Raw genomic sequence first — 24,826 nt, forward strand, 5'->3', positions numbered from 1 at the left:
ATCAGTTAGCCCCAGATTAAGGGGTGGTAGAGAAGTTTCAGCCATCAGCCAAAGTGTCTTTCAAGGGGGGAAAGCAGTGTGTTGGGTGCAGGTAGCCTAGCGGTTAAGAGCGTTGGGCCGGTAACCTTATAGTCGCTGGTTTGAATCCCTGGGATAACTAGATAATCTGCCGATGTGCCCTTGAGCAAGGAACTTGTAGGTCGCGTCACGTTGGATAATAGCGATAAATATTTACTACAGTGGAAATAGCTACTATGTTGTCTCTCACAACAAACTTTAATTTATGAATTTGTTTGATGTTATAATTTATATTATGGTTTGATGCTTGTTGTTTTGGGTTGATGGAAAAGATTGATGTTCCAGTCAGTTGCTGGTTCAAATGGTACAGTAGGCTAATCTCGGATTTTAGGATGCTGCTTGATCAAGGGTGTATATACTGTATTCAGACGATAGATGATGAAACGTGTGTCAATGATGTTTAAAGGAATAACTTCATCCTTGGATTAAATCATACTATATGAAAGCAATTCACAAAACTATTAAATCTCTGTCATGACAGTTTACTGTCGTTATGCATGTGTGAATGGGTGTAAAGAGGATGTGAGTGTATCTTAACCGCAGCAAATGGGGGCTAAGTCATGTGGATGTAGCTCATTCAAAAAGTGTGTGTACTATAGGTTGAAGTGTGTGTGTGTGTTTGTGTGTGTGTGTGTGTGTGTGTGTGTGTGTGTGTGTGTGTGTGTGTGTGTGTGTGTGTGTGTGTGTGTGTGTGTGTGTGTGCTGTGTGTGTGTGTGTGTGTGTGTGTGTGTGTGTGTGTGTGTGCAGCTTGAAGTTTGTCTGTCGTGTTTGGCGATGGTGTGGGGGCTCGAGGAAATGGATTAGCAGATGATCTGACGATGGTTACGTAATGGTGACCATTGGGATTTTGATTTAATCTCGTTATAGCAACAATAGTGGGCTGATTACTCCACTACTGGCTCAATCTGCTGTTACTGTTAAGAGACAGGGAGGAGGAGATGAATATGGAAGGGAACAAATTATATTTTTATTATGGAAATTAGGCTTTTTGTGTGGTCATATGGAAAGATCAGCGACAGATCAATGACAGAGATATATACAAACTAACAGATATTGGTGGGCAGGCAGACAGCACATAGCTGGACATAGATGACAGACATAGCGACAGACACCAAAGAATGAGAAACACGTAGAGAATGTCTGAAACATTCAAACAGACAAAAGGAGATAGTGAGAGAAGGCAAGAGGGAGTTGGAGAGAGACAGAGCAGAGGGACATTGATTGTCAAGGTTGTGGCTGCCCTGGTTTACAATGTGTTTCTATGGGGACTTACAGCCTGTCACTGTACTGACTCGGAAGTGAAGACACTGAATACATGTTCAAGGCTTCCAGCTCACACACTGTTCTCTCTGCACACACACAACTCACGCACGCACACACACGCACGCATGCACCCACACACACATACACACGCACGCACACACGCACCCACACACACACACACACACACACACACACACAAACACACATCGACCTCTTGCTGACTCAGACACTAACAAAAGAACACAGCATTTTCATCCTACCTTCTCCAACAACATACTGCTATTGTTCTGCGTTATGTACAGTATAGGCATTTCAGGTCTGATATATTCTCTCATATTCCTCACTTCAGTTCAATTTCATCCAAAGCTTTATTTTGCAAAATTATGTTCCATAATCATGTAAACATCTAAACTCATCTTAAGTATAATATTGATATGCAATTGAAATGTTACTATATATCCCTAATGTACCAAGCCTCAAGCTAATTTTAGTGTATTGTGTATTGTGATGATGAATGACCTTCATCTTTCTTTTTGTTGTTTTGTTTCCTGTGCAGATTTTCAGGAACCTTATGCTGTTGTGGTCCTTCTAGAAAAGGATTTAGTGGTGATCGACCTTGCACAAAATGGGTACGTCTGAACACATGTTAACAGACTGAACATGCTGCTAACATAAAGGATGTACTGTAGATACTGTATTATTCAGACTTTCTGAATGCTCCTCTTCATTTAAAATACAACAGTTATTACTGCCTACATACTGTTATAACTATGTCACAAACAGGAAGTATACTTGTTCGATTCTGTACTTTCATTCATTTCCATTCTGTTGCGTGCATCTCTTACAGTTTCTATGATTTGTACATGGCCTAGCATTATAGGGACTAAAACTGTGAGTTAAATGTAACTCTGTCCTGAAAAACATTTCCCCTCTCCCAGTTACCCCATATTCGAGAACCCCTATCCACTGACCATCCACGAGTCTCCTGTGACCTGCTGTGAGTACTATGCTGACTGCCCTGTGGACCTCATACCCGCACTTTACTCTGTTGGCTCCAGACAGAAGCGACAGGGCTACAGCAAAAAGGTACGGGACACACATCTCTATACTACACCCTCTCGGCTACAGGGCGCAGGGCGCAGGGCCGGCCCTAAGCAATATTTTTTTTGGGGGGGTCCCCCACCTAACGGGTAAAACATTTTAGTTGTCCCCCTCTTGACAAAGGAGATTTTTTTTTTTATTCATTGAATTTCTTGCAATTCTACGGATTTTGCCATGAGGCGTAGAGAAAATGCTGTGGTTTTAAAGCACATTTTTGTCCATTCTACACATTTTGACATGGGGCGGAGATGTATTTTTGAAGTTTTAAAACTAATTTAATGCAATTCTACTTATTGTGCCATGGGGCGGACAGAACATTTTGCAGTTTTAAGGCTGATTTCCTACAGTTCTACAAATGTTGTCATCGGGTAGAGAGAAAATGTGCAGTTTTAAAGCAAATTTTCTGCAATTCTACACATTTTGCGATGACTTATGCTCATTATGATAGCTGAGTGCGAGTGACTAACACAATCAATTGGAGCCCCCTGGAGGTCAGGGCCCCTTGGCACATGCTCTTTGTGCCTGGTCAGTAATTCAGCCATGAGTACTACAAGGTGTAGATAGCTGGCTAGACTAACTTACCAATCAGTGACTGACATTACAAGAGAAATAATGCTGATGCACTACTAACATTTACATTATCTAACTCTCATCAGTAAATTGAGACCCCTGCTGAGTTCCTCATTTTTAAAATAATAATTGGGTTGTGGACCCCCTTAGCAGCCGGGGGCCTTAAGTGCCCGCTTATGTCGCTTATGCCCAGGGCCGGCCTTGACTGGGCCCTACGTAATGTTTAGTACTGTGTTATGTGCTATACCATCATATTCCATCATTGTTTACGTTGAAAGTTATACAGTATATAATCTATCCCATTATATTCTACATTCCAATCCTATCTCCTGAATGTTTTTTCTTTTCAAAATGTAAACATTTATCCTTTCATTTATCCTAAAAATGTTCTAATCCTATCTTTATTCTACCCTCTATCCTATCCTCTGTTCTGCCACTTTTATGTCATTGTATTCTTGTTATATTCTCCCCCACTGTTGGAAATGTCAGCATGTCCTGACCCTCTCCTCCCTCCATCCCTTTCTCTAATTGCCTGTTTTTTTCTGCTGTTTGTTAAGTAAGTGGTAGCGGTGGGAAGTGTTCTTACTGAAAGATTAATTGAGTCATACCACTGACCTTTGTATGTGCTACTGCATTTAAAACAACGTAAAAAACACATTCAAACTCTCTCAGACACATACACACACACACACACTCGCACACAATGACCTAAGCATTACTCATCCCTTTCCTCGACTGTGTCTGTCACCGTGGTAAAGGTTCCCTCTCCCTCTATCTCTCAGACAAAATTACATCCCATCAGCCCAGGCTGCAGCTAAGAGAAGGCATTTGTCTCCCTCCTCTTGCTTCCCTCCTGTCTCATTCCAATGCTCTCATAATGTTTTATATAGTTTGTGTAGGAAAGCTAGATTGTATCTGAAAATATCTTCTCACTGATTCCTTATACAGTACCAGTCAAACGTTTGGACAGATCTACTCATTCCAGGGTTTTTCTTTATTTGTATTATTTTCTACCTTGTTGAATAATAGTGAAGACATCAAACTATGAATAAACACATATGGAATCATATACTAACCAAAAAGTGTTAAACAAATCAAAATATATTTTATATTTGAGATTCTTCAAAGTAGCCAACCTTTGCCTTGATGACAGCTTTTCACACTCTTGGCATTCCCTCAACCAGCTTCATGAGGTTGTCACCTGGAATGCATTTCAATTAACAGGTGTGCCTTGTTAAAAGTTAATTTGAAGAATTTATTTCCTTCTTCATGCGTTTGAGCCAATCAGTTGTGTTGTGACAAGGTAGGGGTGGTATACAGAAGATAGCCCTATTTGGTAAAAGACCAAGTCCATATTATGGCAAGAACAGCTCAAATAAGCAAAGAGAAACAACAGTCCATCATTATTTTAAGACATGAAGGTCAGTCAATGCGGAACATTTCAAAACGTTTTCGTCAAGTGCAGTCGCAAAAACCATCAAGCGCTATGATGAAACTGGCTCTCATGAGGACCACCACAGGAAAGGAAAATCCAGAGTTAACTCTGCTGCAGAGGATAAGTTCATTAAAGTTAACTGCACCTCAGATTGTAGCCCAAATAAATGCTTTACTGAGTTCAAGTAACAGACACATCTCAACATCAACTGTTCAGGCCTTCACGGTGAATCTGGCCTTCATGGTCAAATTGCTGCAAAGAAACCACTATTAAAGGACTCCAATAATAAGAAGACACTTTCTTGGGCCAAGATGCACGAGCAATGGACATTAGACTGGTGGAAATCTGTCCTTTGGTCTGATGAGTCCAAATTTGAGATTTTTGGTTCCAACTGCCATGTCTTTGTGAGACCCAGAGTAGGTGAACGGATGATCTCTGCATGTGTGGTTCCCACTGTGAGGCATGGAGGAGGTGTGATGGTGTGGGGTGCTTTGCTGATGACACTGTCAGTGATTTATTTTTAATTCAAGGCACACTTAACCAGCATGGCTACCACAACATTCTGCAGAGATACGCCATCCCATCTGGTTTGCGCTTAGTGGGAATATCATTTGTTTTTCAACAGGACAATGACCCAACACACATCAAGGCTGTGTGTAAGGGCTATTTGACAAAGAAGGAAAGTGATGGAGTGCTGCATCAGATGACCTGGCCTCCACAATCACCCGACCTCAACCCCATTGAGATTGTTTGGCATGAGTTGGACCGCAGAGTGAAGGAAAAGCATTCAGCATATGTGGGAACTCCTTCAAGACTGTTGGAAAATCATTCCAGGTGAAGCTGGTTGATAGAATGCCAAGAGAGTGCAAAGCTGCCATCAAGGCAAAGGGTGTCTACTTTGAGGAATCTAAAATATATTTTTATTTGTTAAATACTTTTTAGTTTACTACATGATTCCATATGTGTTATTCCATAGTTTTGATGTCTTCACTACTATTCTACAATGTATAAAATAATACAAATAAAGAAAAACCCTTGAATGAGTAGGTGTGTCCAAACTTTTGACTGGTACTGTACATACAGTATGTTTCAATCTCAATAATGACCATTTATTGTGTTGTCTTGTTTGTTGTATTGTGTTTTGCAGGAATGGCCCATAAGTGGTGGTAACTGGGGCCTTGGCACACAGAGCTACCCTGAGATCATCATCACTGGGTAGGAGACCAACTCTATTTAACCATGTTACCTTTCCCAATCCTGCCTAGCAGTCATGATGGCAGGGAGAAGAAGCCTTTTATACTCTTAGAAAAAAGGGATCCAAAACGGTTCTTCGGTTGTCCCCATACAAGAACCCTTTTTGGTTCCATGTAGAACCATCTGTGGAAAGGCTTTTTGTAATGGAATCAAAAGGGTTCGATCTGGAACCAAAAGGGGTTATTCAAAGGGTTCTCCTATGGGGACAGCTGAATAACCCTTTAAGGTTCTAGATAGCACTTTTTTCCCCCTAGGAGTGTAGAATACTTGAACTTTGCAAAGTGACAGTGAGGCATGGGCTTGGAAAAAGGGGTCTCTTTACACTCCTCCGCTTCGCTCGCTCTCTCTTCTTATCCCCAGACACCCCTGTGTTAGTATTCTCCCCACGTCTCACTCTGAGGCAAAGCTCGAGCATAGCAAAGTACACTCTTAGAAAAAAAAGGTGCTACCCAGAACCAAAAAGGGTTCTCCGGCTGCTCCCAAAGAAGAACCCTTTGGTTCCAGGTAGAACCCTTTCCACAGAGGATTCTACATGGGACCCAAAAGAGTTCTACCTGGAACCAAAAAGGGCTCTACCAGGAACCAAAAACGGATTCCAAGAATATCTCTCTCTGTCTCCAACTCTCTGTTCAGCTGAAATGGCAAAAAGAAAAAAACAACATATAAAGAGAGATTGGAGAACGGGTGACACCAAGTGCCAGTGACACCGATTGCAGACTGAGAGACAGTGTTATGGTCTCTCCTCTCATGTTGATGTATTCTTCTGTAGAGCTGAATCTAGAATATAATCAGAGGTGAAGCCAAGCTGAATCATTAGAGCTGTGGGTATGTGTGCAGAAAGCTGAAGTCGTAATGATTCCCTCTCTGTTTCTCTGCCCTCTCTCCTTTCTTCTCCCTTTTTGCTCTCTTTTTCTTTGCAATTCACAGGCATGCTGATGGGACTGTGAAGTTTTGGGATGCTTCTGCAAGTAAGTGCCTTTACATGGCCTTCCTTACTTATAATATCTTGGCCTAGATGGCCTTATAGAGTGATTAACCAGGAGTCAACATGGAGTCAACATGTTGCACAGTTTCCCAACTCTGTACTTTCTACTAATATCCCTGGTGCGTAACTGAGCTCTCTCCTGTTTTTTCCCAGTAATGCTCCAGGTACTATACAAGCTGAAGACGGCCAAGGTGTTTGAGAAGAGCAGGAATAATAAGGAGGAAAAGCAGAACACAGAGATTGTGGATGAGGACCCGTTTGCCATCCAGATCATGGCCTGGTGTCCTGAGAGCAGGATGCTGTGTGTGGCCGGGGTGTCTGCCAACCTCATCATATACCGCTTCAGCAAGCAGGAGATCACCACTGAGGTTGTACAGGTGGGTCAGTGTGTGTGTTCACCATTTCTCTATACTTACCATGTTTAATTGTTGGATAGTGTAAACTGAGAAACATACCCATTTATTATTTATGCTTAAAGCCTGTATGTAGCCTGTATGCCAGTATGTATGCCATGACAACAGACACACAGTGTAGTGGTAAATATAGCCACCCGTAGACAGCTAGATTCTCCCTTCTCTCATTAGTGGCTAAGTGATGTTTCTTGTGTCCTGAAGGCTGTTCCTAGAGACAGTGTTTACCCCTTCACTCCTGAGGCCTCCCAATGCCCCATTAGATGAGTCTCCAGCCAGTAAGAACACAATGTGGTTGCCATGACAACATACACACGGTTAACAACCTAACCAGTGGATCATTATTTTGCGGCAGCTATGAGAAGTGAATTGACGTGAGTTGTTGGAATGCAGATAATGATATGATGCTAATGCAGCCTTATCAGTGTTATGTCAGGGGGTATGCATTTGGTTAACCATGATGCCTTGGGTCGTGCTGTCTGTCTGTCTGTCTGTCTGTCTGAGATCAAGTATGTGACCTGTGGAGAGATTGAGAGCAGAGTTTAAGCAGCAGTGAACCTTAAAATTAGGAGAGGAGCTTCTCTTCTCACAGGGCAATCTTTACCCCCAACCCCAGATACAGAGAGAGGAAGAGAGGTAGAGAGAAAGGAGGGCACAGATCAGCATCACATACACATTCCAATAGTGCTAATTAGACTCCCATCATGCACCAGCGCACCCACGGCCTGTGTCCAGTCCAGTAGCCTGAAGGAGGACTTAGAAGAAACCCTGGGATATCTCCACTTCAGAGCACCTCCTTGACCCTGCAATCACCCCCACAAAAACACACTCACACACACACACACACACACACACACCAGAAGGCAAAGCCACTCACCAGATTGACATGCTGAGACCATTTGTAGGTGTCATTATAGATGAATAGTCCTTCTCTCTTTGAAGAGACACTGTTAGCTTTCACTGATTCAAGTGGTGGGAAAGAAACTGCTCAGAAGGCGCTTTAGTCATATTGAAATAAAGGCTGCTTAACTTTCATAATTGAGTTTCTGGAATGTGTGTCTATGTGTGTGTACCCCAGCTGTTGGAGGTGCGTTTGCAGTACGAGGTGAATGACATGGAGTCCCCTCCAGAGGGGGGAGGAGGGGGTGACCGCGGTGGCGGGGGGGACCGTGACCTGCCCACCCCCGGAGCAGCCTCACCCAGCCCCCAGACCACCGGACCCCCGACACACCCCTCCACCAGCAGCAACTCCTCTGACGGGGTTCGAGACAACGTACCCTGCCTTAAGTATGCACCCTGCACCACCACCGGGTCACATACAGTACTTACCATACACACACATTCCCTCTCTGCAACAAAGTGGGCCTTGGGGAAACACCACTTGGCTACCCACCCACAGGCAATCCAACTGGGTCGGGAGCTACCCCTCCTCTTCCTCTCTCTTTCTTTCTCTCCCTCTCCATCTCTCTCTGTCTGTAGGGTGCGTAGTACCCCTTTAAAGCAGTCTCCAGGATACCAGGTAGAGTTGGTGGTGCAGCTGGTGTGGGTGAGTGGAGAGCCCCCCCAACAGATCACAAGCCTGGCCCTCAACTCCTCCTACGGACTGTAAGTATAAGGTGGTAGACAGTGTATGTATATGAGATTTACTGTACACCCTAATGAAACAACCCAATATGTCAGTTACATCTGGAGCTGTGTGCAAACCAACCAAGGATACTGTAAAAGTAAGATATGTTTTAAGGAGCGGTCTATATCTCAACTTGAGTAACAAGTCCTCAATTCAAAGAGTCAAAATGTGGTTTTGAGCCCTGGTTTTGCGCCTGTTTGATATGATTTTCCTAGTACAGCCAAGCTGGAATGGAATCAAGCCGTGTCAACACAATTTATGTCTGCTGGGAAATTCAGACTGAGACTTCTGCTGCTTTGCTTTCTGGTAGAACTAGCTATATCTCATCTGAACCCCAATTTCATATATATTTTTTCATATCTCCCGCTCCCGTCTCCTTCTCTCCTCTCCCCCTATCTCTCCCTACCACTACTCTCTCTCTCTCACCCCCTCCCCCTCCCCTCCACCTCCACTTCCTCTCTCCAACAGGATTGTGTTTGGGAACAGTAATGGTCTGGCGGTGGTGGACTACCTCCAGAAGACAGTGCTGTTGAACCTGGGGACAGTGGAGCTGTATGGGTCTAACGATCCCTACCAGAGACAGCCTCGCTCTCCACGCAAGACACGCCAGCCTTCCGGAGGTAATGGTTAAAGACTGTTTACAGTTCACTGATTTACCACCAAGCAGATAGCTTTATGTAGGCTTGTACTATATATGGACATTCAGTACAGTCTTTTGTAGTCTAGTACTAGATATGGTTTATGTAATCTTAATTAAACTACTACTTATAGTTATGTAGATATGGGCTGATGCAGTATTATACAATGTTACAGGGATGAGCGGTATATTTGGTAGATGTGCTTACAGACTGTTCAGGCTGTATCACATGCACATGCAGGCAGTCAAAAAATAGCAATGGTGGTGGTGACGAGGTTGTATGAGGTTCTCTGTCTCCTCTCCTCCGTCTCTGTATCTTTGCAAATCCTTGAGACGATTTTGAATGGTATCTAAATTGTTCTTTTGACGATTCAGTACATCATCTTCTCTCTGTGGTGCCTGGCTGGCACACACACTCAGACACATAAACGCCTATCTTCCTTTCCTACACAAACCCTGTCAGTGCAGCACTGTGTTATTGACAGACAGCAGCGTCACTGACTGCATTATGACATACTGCCACCTTCTGTTCAGTGATTGTACTACAGTCTCCAGCATCACCAAATCAATGCCAATAACCACTGTGGTGTAATGACTCTGTAACCTGCGTTGCTTAGCAACAGCTTGATGAGGAAATTAGAAGTGTGTGTGTGTGTGTGTGTGTGTGTGTGTGTGTGTGTGTGTGTGTGTGTGTGCAGCATCTGGTGTAATTGACTTTGGTTAGCGGTGGGCTGGCACCTGTCAGAGTGTTGGGTCTGAGCAGTAATGACTTCCCCAGCTGTGCTGTGCTGTGCTGTGCTGTGCTGTGCTGTGCTGTGCTGTGCTGTGCTGTGCTGTGCTGTGCTGTCTGTCTGTCTGTCTGTCTGTCTGTCTGTCTGTCTGTCTGTCTGTCTGTCTGTCTGTCTGTCTGTCTGTCTGTCTGTCTGTCTGTCTGTCTGTCTGTCTGTCTGTCTGTCTGTCTGTCTGTCTGTCTGTCTGTCTGTCTGTCTGTCTGTCTGTCTGTCTGTCTGTCTGTCTGTCTGTCTGTCTGTCTGTCTGTCTGTCTGTCTGTCTGTCTGTCTGTCTGTCTGTCTGGGCCTAGAACCTCTGGCTCTATGTACAGGAAGGTTGGGGCAATGGCACAGCACAAGGGCAATGGCTTGGATAGCAGTCTGTTTAGTCTGTTTCACCTCTGGTCTCTTTGGCAGGGAAAATGGCACTATACTCAAACTAAACCTACATATCATGACATCGTTATCAAACAGAAAGGAGAAAAGGACAGAGTGCATGTAATGTGCAGTTTGATGATAATGATATCTAATGTCGTGCAATGTCTGTCTTTTCCACTGCAGGTCTGTGTGATATCAACGAAGGCTCTGCCTCGGAGGACCGCTGCAAATCCCCCACTTCAGGTAAACTGTCTTTCAGCATGTTAGAGTTAGCATTACACTGGTACCCACATCAGTTACAACACCTACTGACTTTACCCACAACCCATTGTTTAGGAACAGGTGGGTTGTGGATAATAATCATGATTCACTTGAAGACTGTATATTAACCTAAGCTAAAAATTATGAATTCAGTGTAAACAACATTTAATTCAAAATCATGGGCATTAATATGGAGTTAGTCCCCCCTTTGCTGCTATAACAGCCTTCTATGAAGGCTTTCCACTAGATTTTGAAACATTGCTGCAGGGACTTGCTTCCATTCAGCCACAAGAGTATTAGTGAGGTCGGGCACTGATGTTGGGCGATTAGGCCTGGCTTGCAGTCGGCGTTCCAATTCATCCCAAAGGTGTTCGATGGGGTTGAGGTCAGGGCTCTGTGCACGCCAGTCAAGGACATTCTACTGCCAATGTTTGTCTATGGAGATTACATTGATTTTATACAGCTGTCAGCAACGGGTGTGGCTGACATAGCTGAATCCACTAATTTGAAGGGGTGTCCACATACTTTTGTGTATACAGTGTATTTGCATGCAATTCTATTAGAATGCATCAGCGAGATTTGGTTGCTATTGGTAAATATGGTTCTCTCTTAGATGTCACACTCAAACCTTTGGATGTTACAGTTCTCTGTCTGTGAAAGTTTGATATCAGGCAGACTTTATTGAACTGGAGGGTTTTGGGTTTAAGTAATACTTTAGTTACAGGTCTCAGTTGTGGACTGACACTTCATACTTTCAATAAAATATCAAGTATGTATCAGACTGATTTTGGCAGTTGTTTTTTAATATGTTTTATCAAAACCTGAGACATTAGCAGTAAACTGCGGAGAGGCCACTATGATTCTGAATTGCCTAGACAGTTAAAGACCATAAAACTCACTGAATTAGTGAATACTCTGAAGTCAGTCCAAGACATAAACTAATATCCTATTTGGTAGGAATCAATATATTTCTAAGGAGGGTTAGTTTATAGGGACTTTACAGTCTTGGAAAACCTAAATAATCCCATTAAAATGAGAAAAAAGCTTTTTCTCGGATCCTACGATTTGCCAAAATATTTATTTTTTCTATCTAGGATTTTGTCTGTCTTCCAGACCTCATATTTTGTTTGGACCTTTATAGGACCTGATGTAGTGGTTTTCTTTCCAGTGGGTTTTACTCATATAATGCTGTGGCCTTTGCAGATCTAGATTTGAAATGAAACTGAAAACTTCCATGTGAGTTCTAAGTGAGATCGGATCATGTAGCTAGGGGATGCAGATTCAATTATAGATTGTTGACAAACTAAATAGTTATTTATTACCTAAAGTATATGGAACATGGTCATAAACAGGTCAACAACAAACAACACCTTTCACACTACTTAATCCAAACATCTGCCATTTGTTAGATTTGCACAAACAAATCATTAATGTCAAGACAAGGTGCTTCCTCGATGCCCTGCCCTGGACATCTATTCTCGGTTTGCTAAATTAGCATTTGAGATGACGAGGCATGCTAATGAGATGACAACCCAGTTCCATCTCATTACTGGGTGCTTGATATTAACACACAGACATCGGGGCTAAAACACAGAGCTGAGCTGCTTTTTAAAAGGTCACAGAAAAAATAAGTAGTCCACAGACTGAAGTCCCACTGCAAGCTATGTTCCAGGTGTTCAGCCAACTACGCCAACCCCCAACGTCTGGTGTAGCTAGCTAGACACTGCCTCAGTTCACCTGCTATTTATGAGGATGGCATATCTGATATGCAGTCTTGACTTGCGCATATGTCTCCTCCTAATTGAGATTCTAGAGTCGTCGGGAGAGTCAACAAGGCTTTAAAGCTTCGTGCCGCTAAGAAAATAATTAGTCTGAGCAAAAATGTACACTATGTCAACAAATATTCTGCATGCACCCAGGTAGTGTTGAAACTGAAGATTGAGGAAAACTGCTACCAATTGGTTTACATGTTACAATGATAACAAGCAGAAAAACAGTCCTTCCACGAATAGACACATTTCGGGAAAAGTGATTGGTAGGCGGTATGGTAAAGTACCAGGATGTTTCTAACTGCACGTTTATCTACTTCCTCCCAAAAGTGTTGGCGTTAAACCATCAGCAATTCTACAATGGAAGTGGGGGTAGAGGAGGTAAGAGTGGCCAAAGACTTCAACCCTGGAGTAGTTTGGTCAGGGATAGTACACTGTATAAAATAAGGTGTCCGCCCCTGTTTTCTTCTAACAACCTGTCTCTGTCTCTGTTTCATAGTCACCTCAGTGGCACTGAATCACTGTTTGACTTAGAAACCACTAAAATAATATACACACACCCACACAGACACACACTTATAACGGTATACCCTAGACCACCATTGCATGCTACATGTTTGTAGCACGATTGTCACATCGTGAAATGTGCCTGTGGCAAATGTCCTTATCAGCCTCAACGATTGTTCCACCTTCACCCCGCCCCTGATTGGCTGTCTGTCTGTCTGTAGTTATGACATCACAGCAGTCTATTTGTATTCAATCTGTTCTGTCTGTCCGACACCGTTGACTTTGCAGCAAGGTTTTTATTCACTATCATTCTCTACCTCGTAGATTTAGGGAAATTATCAGTTTAAGAAGTGTTGTCTTTGCTTACAATACAAATTCTGTGTGCAATTCTGTTTACAAGGTGTCTGTAACATTAGTTAATAAGGAATAGAAATGGACTGTAATTTTGGAGGCTCCAAAAGTTAATGTAGTTCTGACTACTTAGCTAACAGTGCCTTGTAGGCCTCCCCAGAGATACACCTTCTCTGCTTGCACTGTATTGTCCTTCCACTGTCTTCTTCCATCCGGCTCACTTCCTGTTTCCTGTTTCCTTCCTGTCCTCGGTGCATGCTCCTGTGGTGAGGGGTTCTTAATGAATGTGTATCTTCTTACGATTCCTCTCTTCTAGGGCACTGTGTGTACGACAGCTTACTTCCTTGTTGTTATTTTGTCTGTTCCATCATTCCTCTTTGATTCAACAGGGTTGTCTTCCTCTGATGCTCTAATGCTTCCTTCCTGTTTCATTCTAAAGCATTTTGCCTCCAATGAAGCACAATGAAGCAATGCCCAACAGTTATAACAAAGCCAAAGTTTTGTCAAAGCTTATGTGTATGTATTGTAATGCTATAAGCACAACCACAGCTCAGTCCTATCTGCTAGTTCCCAACTCCTAGCTTCTAGCTAGCTTTGCATGGCCTGTCATGTTCGCTTAGGTGTGTTTGTAAAGAGGGATGTTCTCTTTTTTCCAGCAAAGATGTCACGGAAATTAAGCTTGCCTACTGAGCTAAAGCCAGACTTGGGTAAGCCTTAACTTCGTGTTTACAATTTTGCTTTTCTTAATATTTTTTTCAAAAAACTGGACTCCACTGTATCCTCAAGTCCAAATGGTCTCACGATATGAGCATCTCAAATAATATGAATTCCATAGTTAGGCTACTATCCATGACTAGAACCTTATGTAGTTTTCTATAAGATGTTATTGTGCATATATTGCACTAGGGTTGGCAAAGAGCCCCGTCAACTGCCAAATTGATAGATGCATCCTATGGATTTCCTCAGAAATGCAGTCAGACTAACTAACTAACGATCATCATTTGGCAGTCTATCTGCTACTTCTTGAGATAAACCTGGAGATAAGAGGTGGAGAGGACAGAAAGCAAATTATTATTATTATGTCTTTTTTTACCCCTTTTTCTCCCCAATTTCAATCTTGTTTCATTGTTGCAACTCCCCAACTGGCTTGGGAGGCGAAGGTCGAGTCATGCGTCCTCCGAAACATGACCTGTCAAACCGTGCTTCTTAACACCCGCTCACTTAAGCCAGAAACCAGCCGCACCATTGTGGCGGAGGAAACACCATTCACCTGACGACCGAGTTCAGCGTGTAGGCGCCTGGCACACCACAAGGAGGCGCTAGAGCATGATGAGCCACGATGAGTCCCCCGGTCAAACCCTCCCCTAACCCGGACGTAGCTGGGCCAATTGTACACCACCCTATGGGAACCCCGATCGCGGCTGGTTGTGATACAACCCGGGATCAAACCCGGGTCTGTAGTGGCGCTGCGATGCAGTGTCTTAGACCGCTGGGCTATTCGGGAAGCCCAGCAAAAAAAATTGTAGAGAACTTAAAAGTTCTACTACAATACTTTTTGGTTGGATATTTTACCAACTGCTACGGTAAACTAACCAGCACACTGTTGCACAATAGAGCTTTCTGTGTATGTGTGTGTGTTCAGAAGCTTTCTCTTCCTCTTTTCTGTTTCTCTATTTGTTTATTTTGTGATTAGTCTTTTCTAAAAGTTCAAACGTTTTCTTATAGGTGACCGACAGATGCAACTACAGAACAAAACATCCTTTAATTTTGTTTTATCTGCACAGTTTACCCAAAACAAAAAGTCAAATTTCCTTCCTAGGAAGCCCAAATGGCAGAAACCGTTGAATGGGGAAGAGACGGGTTTTGGTCAGCACCTTGAATATGCGAAATCTGTCTGATACAGGGATATTATAGTCTGGTACATTTTTTGAGAGGTGTTGACATATACAGTGCCTTACAAAAGTATTCATTCCCCTTGGCGTTTTTCCTATTTTGTTGCATTACAACCTGTAATTTAAATGGATTTTTGTTTGGATTTCATGTAATGGACATACACAAAATAGTCCAAATTGGTGAAGTGAAATGAAAAAAATTACTTGTTTCAAAAAACAATTAAACATTTTCAACGGAAAAGTGGTGCGTGCATATGTATTCACCCCCTTTGCTATGAAGCCCCTAAAATAGATCTGGTGCAACCAATTACCTTCAGAAATCACACAATTAGTTGAATAAAGTCTACCTGTGTGCAATCTAAGTGTCACATGATCTGTCACATGATTCAGTATATATAAAACTGTTCTGAAAGGCCCCAGAGTCTGCAACACCACTAAGCAAGGGGAACCACCAAGCAAGCGGCACCATGAAAACCAAGGAGCTCTCCAAACAGTTCAGGAACAAAGTTGTGTAGAAGTACAGATCAGGGTTGGGTTATAAAAAAGTATATGAAACTTTGAACATCCCACGGAGCACCGTTAAATACATAATTAAAAAATTGAAAGAATATGGCACCACAACAAACCTGCAAGAGAGGGCCGCCCACCAAAACACATGGACCAGGCAAGGAGGGCATTAATCAGAGAGGCAACAAAGAGACTAAAGATAACCCTGAAGGAGCTGCAAAGCTCCACAGCGAAGATAGGAGTATCTGTCCATAGGACCACTTTAAAACCCATGCACTCCACAGAGCTGGGCTTTACGGAAGAGTGGCCAAAAAAATGCCATTGCTTAAAGAAAAAAATTAGCAAACATGTTTGGTGTTCGCCAGAAGGCATGTGGGAGACTCCCCAAACATATGTAAGAAGGTACTCTGGTCAGATGAGACTAAAATTGAGCTTTTTGGACATCAAGGAAAACGCTATGTCTGGCGCAAACACAACACCTCTCATCACCCTGAGAAAACCATCCCATGTTGGTGGCAGCATTATGCTGTGGGGATGTTTTTCAGTTTCGACTAGGAAATTGGTCAGAATGATGGATGACACTAAATACAGGGAAATTCTTGAGAGGAACCTGTTTCAGTCTTCCAGAGATTTGAGACTGGGACGGAGGTTCACCTTCCAGCAGGACAATGACCCTAAGCATACTACTAAAATAACACTTGAGTGGTTTTAGGGGAATCATTTAAATGTCTTTGAATGGCCTAGTCAACCTCAATCCAATTGAGAATCTGTGATATGACTTAAAGATTGCTATACATCAGCGGAACCCATCCAACTTGAAGGAGCTGGAGCAGTTTTGCCTTGAAGAAGGGGCAAAAATCCCAGTGGATAGATGTGCCAGGCTTATAGAGACATACCCCTAGAGACTTGCCGCAAAAGGTGGCTCTACAAAGTTTTGACTTCTTGTTTGTTTCACAATAAAACATAAAACATATTTTGCATCTTCAAAGTGGTAGGGATGTTGTGTAAATATAATGTAACAAAAAATATTTTTTAATTCCAGGTTGTAAGGCAACAAAATGGGATAAATGCCAAGGGGGGTGAATACTTTTGCAAGCCACTGTAACACACTAACTACGTGTTTATACATTGTTTATGAAGTTTAGTTAATTCATCATCCCATTCATTCTTATTAACTTAATCATTATCAACTCACAAATAGCTATTAAGACTAAAAAAAACTGTATTAGCATATTAAATTGACACCTCGTTTAATGTTTTGATGATGGGTGTGTTGTTTTTACTGATAAATAAAACAAGACAAGTACAAGGTTGTAAAGTTTTAGTGACATCTTCCAATGGGTCTCTATCGTACATGCCAAATGTTCTTTAAGTGCTGACTCTTAATTTTATGAGTTCCATCTGCCCCACAGATAAAAGTTGTTTTATATTCATTGTTACCCATCTGGACCTCAAACTCTTAGTTTGCCACGTAAGGAAAAAGGTTTTCCCCACAGTTTTTTGTACTGTTAAAAAGATACAGTACATCTGCTCATCCACAGCTATTTTACTACATTTCAAAAGGTGTTTTAGACCTTAAAATGAATGTCTGCTCACTGTTTGCTGCTCCCGAGTGTAATTGCTATTTTAGCTCAGTGATACAATAATGTTTAACCGCAATGTTGTTTGTCAGATTCCATCTGCAGTCTAACAACCATACAGCTGTTGTTTACAGTATTCAGGTACTGTATGTTGGTGTGTTGTGTGTATTCTCTCTCTGTGTGTGCGGGTGCTTTACCTCTCTGTGCCCTCTCCTCTACTGTCCTCCTGTCTGTATGTCCTCCACGGGGCGCCAACCCACTAGACCACCGGGACAACTCCTTCAGCCGTTCACGCTCCTCCTCCGTCACCTCCATTGACAAGGAGGCACGCGAGGCCATCACCTCCTTCCACTTCTGTGAGACATTCGCTCGGAAGGGGGACAGCACCATCACACCCTGCCTGTACGTGGGCACCTCCCTGGGCACAGTGCTGGCTGTGGCCCTCAACTTGCCTCCTGCTGGGGAACAGAGGCTACTGCAGCCCGTTATCGTCTTGCCTAGCGGTGGGTGTCTGGGTTATGTGTAAATGGATGAGTGTGTGTGTGATTGTGCGAGTATGCAGATGAATACATAAGGCATGCTAACAACTCTTTGCTACATGTTATCATGTTTCTGTACACACATTACATCTTGCTCTACACATAATCTACAGTACTAGTCAAAAGTTTGGACACACCTACTCAAGGGTTTTTCTTTATTTTTTACAATTTTTTCTACATTGTGGAATAATAGTAGAGATCAAATCAAACTTTATTTGTTACACGCGCCGAATACAACAAGTGTAGACCTTACCGTGAAATGCTTACTTACAACCCGTTAACCTCTATGGGCTAGGTGGGACGCTTGCGTCCCACCTACTCAACAGCCAGTTGAATCCTGTGGCGCGTTATTCAAATCCTTAGATATGCTATTACTTCAATTTTTCAAGAATATGACTATTTTACACCATTTTAAAGATAAGACTCTCGTTAATCTAACCACACTGTCCGATTTCAAAAAGGCTTTACAATGAAAGCAAAACATTAGATTATGTCAGCAGAGTAACCAGCCAGAAATAATCAGACACCCATTTTTCAAGCTAGCATATAATGTCACATAAACCCAAACCACAGCTAAATGTAGCACTAACCTTTGATGATCTTCATCAGATGACAACCCTAGGACATTATGTTATACAATACATGCATGTTTTGTTCAATCAAGTTCATATTTATATCAAAAACCAGCTTTTTACATTAGCATGTGACTAGCATGTGACTAGCATTCCCACCGAACACTGCCGGTGAATTTACTAAATTACTCACGATAAACGTTCACAAAAAGCATAACAATTATTTTAAGAATTATAGATACAGAACTCCTCTATGCACTCGATATGTCCGATTTTAAAATAGCTTTTCGGTGAAAGCACATTTTGCAATATTCTGAGTAGATAGCCCGGCATCATAGGGCTAGCTATTTAGACACCCAGCAGGTTTAGCACTCATCAAAGTTAGATTTACTATAAGAAAAATGTTCTTACCTTTGTTGTCTTCGTCAGAATGCACTCCCAGGACTTCTACTTCAATAACAAATGTTGGTTTGGTCCAAAATAATCCATCGTTATATCCAAACAGCGGCGTTTTGTTCGTGCGTTCTAGACACTATCCTAAAGGCTAAATAAGGGTGACGAGCATGGCGCAATTCGTGACAAAAGAATTCTAAATATTCCATTACCGTACTTCGAAGCATGTCAACCGCTGTTTAAAATCAATTTTTATGCCATTTTTCTCATAAAAAAGGGATAATATTCCGACCGGGAGTGGTGGTTTTCGTTCAAAGAGAGCGAAAATAAAAACATCTCGTGCACGAGCCCCAGTCTGATGGTCCTCTGACAGGCCACTATCCAAACGCGCTAATGTGTTTCAGCCTGGGGCTGCCTCGATATCATTCAGCTTTTTCCTGGGTTCTGAGAGCCTATGGGAGCCGTAGGAAGTGTCACGTTACAGCAAAGATCCTCAGTCTTCAATAAAAAGAGCCAAGATGAACAACAACTTGTCAGACAGGCCACTTCCTGTTCAGAATCTTCTCAGGTTTTTGCCTGCCATATGAGTTCTGTTATACTCACAGACACCATTCAAACAGTTTTAGAAACTTTAGGGTGTTTTCTATCCAAAGCCAATAATTATATGCATATTCTAGTTACTGGGCAGGAGTAGTAACCAGATTAAATCGGGTACGTTTTTTTATCCGGCCGTGTCAATACTGCCCCCTAGCCCTAACAGGTTAAAAAAAGTTATTGGAATGTTCCGCATTGACTGACCTTCATGTCTTAAATATTGACGGACTGTCATTTCTCTTTGCTTATTTGAGCTGTTCTTGCCATGATATGGACTTGGCCTTTAACCAAATAGGGCTATCTTCTGTATACCACCCCTACCTTGTCACAACACAACTGATTGACTCAAACGCATTAAGTTGGAAAGAATTTCCACAAATTAACTTTTAGCAAGGCACACCTGTTAATTGAAATGCATTCCAGGTGACTACCTCATGAAGCTGGGTGAGAGAATGCCAAGAGTGTGCAAAGCTGTCATCAAGGCAAAGAATCTCAAATATAAAAGAGATTTTGAATTGTTTAACACTTCTCCTACATGGTTCCATATGTGTTATTTCATAGTTTTTATTTCTTCACTATTATTCTACAATGTAGAAAATAGTAAAATAAAGAAAAAACGTTTAATGAGTAGGTGTGTCCAAAATTTCGATAATACCTAGATATATTTTAATCACACTAACATCTCCATTCCCCTATCTATCCAGGTACCCTGGGGCGTCTGAAGGGCAGTATCCTGAGGATGGCCTTCCTGGACAACACGGGCACCTTCCTTCCCCCTGCCTTTGAGCTGTGGTACGAGCCCAACGCCGTGGGCGCCGACAGTGAGGAGCGAGACAAAGCCCGTAAACGCCGCCCGGTCTCTGTGTCGCCCTCCACCTCCCAGGAGCTGCAGGAGAGCCAGTATGCGGTGGTGTGCTCTGAGAAACAGGCTAAGGTCATAGCACTGCCCTCTCAGAACTGCATATTCAAACACAGCATCACAGAGACATCGTTCGTCCTGAGGGCTGACGTGGTCCAGATGAACATAGGGAACTGTGTGGCCTGTTTTTGTGCTAACGGACACATCATGACCCTCAGGTGAGTCAGTAAGCCATACAAACACACACAGGTTAGAGAGATACATACATTAAAGCTAATTGATAATACCTATTTTACAATAGCTTATTGAATGCTAAGGTTAGACTGAAGGTTTCTAGATTAAACTTTCCTTATCTGGACACGGACAGTAGAATGATGTTGTGTTTGAGTAACAATGTGTTGTACGTGGTCTCCATCTTTGTCTGCAGTCTGCCGGGTCTGAGACCGTTGCTTGATGTAAACTACCTGCCGCTGACAGACATGCGGATAGCCCGGACCTTCTGCTTCACCAACCTGGGCCAGGCCATGTACCTCACCTCCCCCACTGAGATACAGAGGATCACATACAGCCAGGAGACCTGCGAGAACCTGCAGGTTAGGACCACACAAGTACACCCAAACAAGAACTCAGGCATGCACGCTAACACACACACACAATCAATATACATGCATTTATGTGTGTATGTGCGTGTTTCAGGAGATGCTAGGAGAACTGTTCACACCAGTGGAGACTCCGGAGGCTCCCAACCGAGGATTCTTCAAGGGCCTTTTTGGGGGAGGAGCAACTTCCCTGGACAGAGAGGAGCTATGTGAGTGACACATACACAGAATGTACACACAGAAACTCTATTCTTCATCGTAATACATCCAAAGTCCCTAACACAGCAGGCACTAAGATGATATACTCAGTGTAAATTTGATATCTCTTACAATAGGCACAGAAAGGGAGAGACTTGTATCTCCTCTTCCCTGTCTTTTCCTCTCCCTTTGTCTTTCTGACTCTCCCTCTCACACGTCCTACCTTCCCCTCTCTCTCTCTCTTTCCTCTCCACCTCTCTTTCTACCCTTTTCCTCTAGTTGGTGAGACGCAGGCGGGTAAAGCATCTCGTGGCCTTGCCCAGCACATCCCAGGTCCTCAGGGCCTGGAAGGCATGAAGGGGGCAGCCTCGGGCGTGGTGGCGGACCTGGCACGTGCCCGGATAGCGCTGGACGAGAGAGGGCAGAAACTGGGCGAGCTGGACGAGAGGACGGCCGCCATGCTGGCCAGCGCAGACTCCTTTGGCAAACACGCCCACGATGTAAGAAAGAGAGACATTGCATTGTGAGACAAAACATAAAACTGATCTTAGATCAGCTTCATCCTATACTCCTAGAAGATGTTGCTTGTATAGTGTCATGTATAGCCCTTAGAGGGAGACAAATGGCAGTTTTCTGTAACACTAGTTTTTCATTTTCCTCTCTCCACAGATGATGCTGAAGTGCAAAGACAAGAAGTGGTACCAGTTCTGATCTGAAAGAGGGGAGCAGAGCCAAAGGGACACTGCTTCATCTGGACTCTACATGCCCCCCTCCTCCATCTCTCCTTCCTTCGCTGGACACGTGGGATACTCTCCATCTCTCATTCCATACCTCCTTCCATCTCTCCTTCCTTCGCTGGACACGTGGGATACTCTTCCCTAGCACAATGTTGTATACTGTATTTACCTCAGTCATAAGGTTTCATATGAGGAACGGACTAGAGAGAAGGACAAATTGTTATCTTTGGTTTGTTTGTTTTCCCCTCTGTGGCCTGCCAGTTGGTTAGAGCTCTGGGGTTCCCTCATCCTCATTCGCCAAATTGTTCTGTGCCGTCGTCTCTGCTCCAAACAACCCGGGGCCAGTATACTAAAGACAAAAACAGACACATCTGAGAAAAAAATTAACAATGAAGAAAAAACAACTACAAAAAAAAATCTCAAAATGGAAAAAGAGGAAAAAAAGAAATATATATATATATATATACATACATATTTATATATATATATATACATAATTATATATACATAAATCTATATAAAATGATCAACGCTGTATTCACTTCCGACTGTCAAGTGCAAAACAACAAGAGAAGAACTTCACAGGTGGAGCGAAACTGGTGGTGGGCATAAGAAGCTCTACTCAAAGTCACAGGATGTGTTGTCATAGTGACAGCCGGCTCTATGCAGAGAGTTGCAGGATAAAAAAAGCAAGTCATTCCAATGTACACTGGATCCTCTCTCCTTAATCCAACTAGACTCTCCTCATCATTTCGATTCACTGTTTTCGTATTGTTCCCAACTGTATTATACATGTATTAATTTCTTTCCTCTTGTTTATCGTTTATTTTATGCTCAGTCTGTTTTACTTGAAATCTGTTTTTATTTGTTCTTAGTTGTTGTGAACGTTGTGAATTATGATATATTTTGATTTGGTAATATGGCCAGTATGTTTTGTGGCTTTGGCAAACTCCCATTAATTGATCCTTATAAAAAGGGCTGGATTCAAAAAGAAGGCATGCATATAAAATACATAGATTTATCATTCAGATCAGTACACGTCACCATAAATAATGTGTCATATCAGGTATCACACACATCAGAAATCTAGAAGCAAGATCAGAACTCTAGAAGCAAGACTGTCAGTGTCTCCTCTCCCTGAAGTGTTTAATTTGACATGTAAATGCTACCATCCCCCCTGACCTCATCATGCCATTAACATCTACTACAGTTTGGCTTTAATAATGACTCTGTGTGAATTATGTCAGTGTTACAGTAGGCCTATACACTGCTAGTGTATCCACACCTATTGGATTGGTTTTCAGGAGTAATACTGTATGGACATGTAATCCTGAAGTGCACGTAAACTTGGAGATTACTACAGTATATACACATGGGAAGAAAACCTATTTGTGTGTGTTCATATATGCAGGAATATATATGTACATTCAGGCGAAGTCATACGTTTTTGAAGACAGAAACATTTTTTTCTCGTAAAATAACTTTGTCAGTGTGAGTGGTCTATTAATTGACATTTTATTTATTGAAGTGTAAGAGACGCTGCTATATGTGTACTGTGTCGGAACTGTCCTCTGTTTCTGTCCCCATTTCAGTGGTGAAAACACTCATACAGTGAGGGAAAAAAGTATTTGATCCCCTGCTGATTTTGTACTTTTGCCCACTCACAAAGAAATAATCAGTCTATAATTTTAATGGTAAGTTTATTTGAACAGTGAGAGGCAGAATAACAACAAAAAAATCCAGAAAAACGCATGTCAAAAATGTTATAAAAGGATTTTAATGAGGGAAATAAGTATTTGACCCCCTCTCAATCAGAAAGATTTCTAGCTCCCAGGTGTCTTTTATACAGGTAACGAGCTGAGATTAGGAGCACACTCTTAAAGGGAGTGCTCCTAACCACAGCTTGTTACCTGTATAAAAGACACCTGTCCACAGAAGCAATCAATCAATCAGATTCCAAACTCTCCACCATGGCCAAGACCAAAGAGCTCTCCAAGGATGTCAGGGACAAGATTGTAGACCTACAGAAGGCTGGAATGGGCTACAAGACCATCGCCAAGCAGCTTGGTGAGAAGGTGACAACAGTTGGTGCGATTATTCGCAAATGGAAGAAACACAAAAGAACTGTCAATCTCCCTCGGCCTGGGGCTCCATGCAAGATCTCACCTCGTGGAGTTGCAATGATCATGAGAACGGTGAGGAATCAGCCCAGAACTACATGGGAGGATCTTGTCAATGATCTCAAGGCATTTGGGACCATAGTCACCAAGAAAACAATTGGTAACACACTACGCCGTGAAGGACTGAAATCCTGCAGCGCCCGCAATGTCCCCCTGCTCAAGATAGCACATATGCATGCCCGTCTGAAGTTTGCCAGTGAACATCTGAATGATTCAGAGGACAACTGGGTGAAAGTGTTGTGGTCAGATGAGACCAAAATGGAGCTCTTTGGCATCAACTCAACTCGCCGTGTTTGGAGGAGGAGGAATGCGGCCTATGATCCCAAGAGCACCATCCCCACCGTCAAACATGGAGGTAGAAACATTATGCTTTGGGGGTGTTTTTCTGCTAAGGGGACAGGACAACTTCACCGCATCAAAGGGGCCATGTACTGTCAAATCTTGGGTGAGAACCTCCTTCCCTCAGCCAGGGCATTGAAAATGGGTCGTGGATGGTTATTCCAGCATGACAATGACCCAAAACACACGGCCAAGGCAACAAAGGAGTGGCTCAAGAAGAAGCACATTAAGGTCCTGGAGTGGCCTAGCCAGTCTCCAGACCTTAATCCCATAGAAAATCTGTGGAGTGAGCTGAGGGTTCGAGTTGCCAAACATCAGCCTCGAAACCTTAATGACTTGGAGAAGATCTGCAAAGAGGAGTGGGACAAAATCCCTCCTGAGATATGTGCAAACCTGGTGGCCAACTACAAGAAACGTCTGACCTCTGTGATTGCCAAAAA

At 42.8% G+C, this 24,826-nt stretch overlaps 1 protein-coding gene across 1 annotated transcript in view; it reads left to right on the forward strand.

Annotated features, from left to right (window-relative positions):
* stxbp5a (syntaxin binding protein 5a (tomosyn)) overlaps positions 1-23,307 on the forward strand; it is a 192,661-nt gene extending 169,354 nt beyond the window's left edge. The window contains exons 11-27 of the mRNA XM_082961931.1: positions 1,899-1,971; positions 2,281-2,428; positions 5,596-5,663; positions 6,630-6,670; positions 6,841-7,064; positions 8,176-8,384; positions 8,577-8,702; positions 9,193-9,344; positions 10,693-10,752; positions 12,870-12,920; positions 14,054-14,104; positions 17,640-17,879; positions 20,179-20,551; positions 20,761-20,926; positions 21,030-21,141; positions 21,410-21,630; positions 21,800-23,307. Of these exons, the coding sequence (XP_082818057.1) occupies positions 1,899-1,971; positions 2,281-2,428; positions 5,596-5,663; positions 6,630-6,670; positions 6,841-7,064; positions 8,176-8,384; positions 8,577-8,702; positions 9,193-9,344; positions 10,693-10,752; positions 12,870-12,920; positions 14,054-14,104; positions 17,640-17,879; positions 20,179-20,551; positions 20,761-20,926; positions 21,030-21,141; positions 21,410-21,630; positions 21,800-21,841 (2,357 nt within the window). The 3' untranslated portion in view covers positions 21,842-23,307. The remainder of the gene's footprint in view (positions 1-1,898; positions 1,972-2,280; positions 2,429-5,595; positions 5,664-6,629; positions 6,671-6,840; positions 7,065-8,175; positions 8,385-8,576; positions 8,703-9,192; positions 9,345-10,692; positions 10,753-12,869; positions 12,921-14,053; positions 14,105-17,639; positions 17,880-20,178; positions 20,552-20,760; positions 20,927-21,029; positions 21,142-21,409; positions 21,631-21,799) is intronic.
* Positions 23,308-24,826: the final 1,519 nt, after the last annotated feature.

The sequence above is a fragment of the Salmo salar genome, chromosome 15 (assembly GCF_965601325.2).
Source record: "Salmo salar chromosome 15, fSalSal1, whole genome shotgun sequence".
In the NCBI taxonomy this organism is placed as follows: domain Eukaryota; kingdom Metazoa; phylum Chordata; class Actinopteri; order Salmoniformes; family Salmonidae; genus Salmo; species Salmo salar.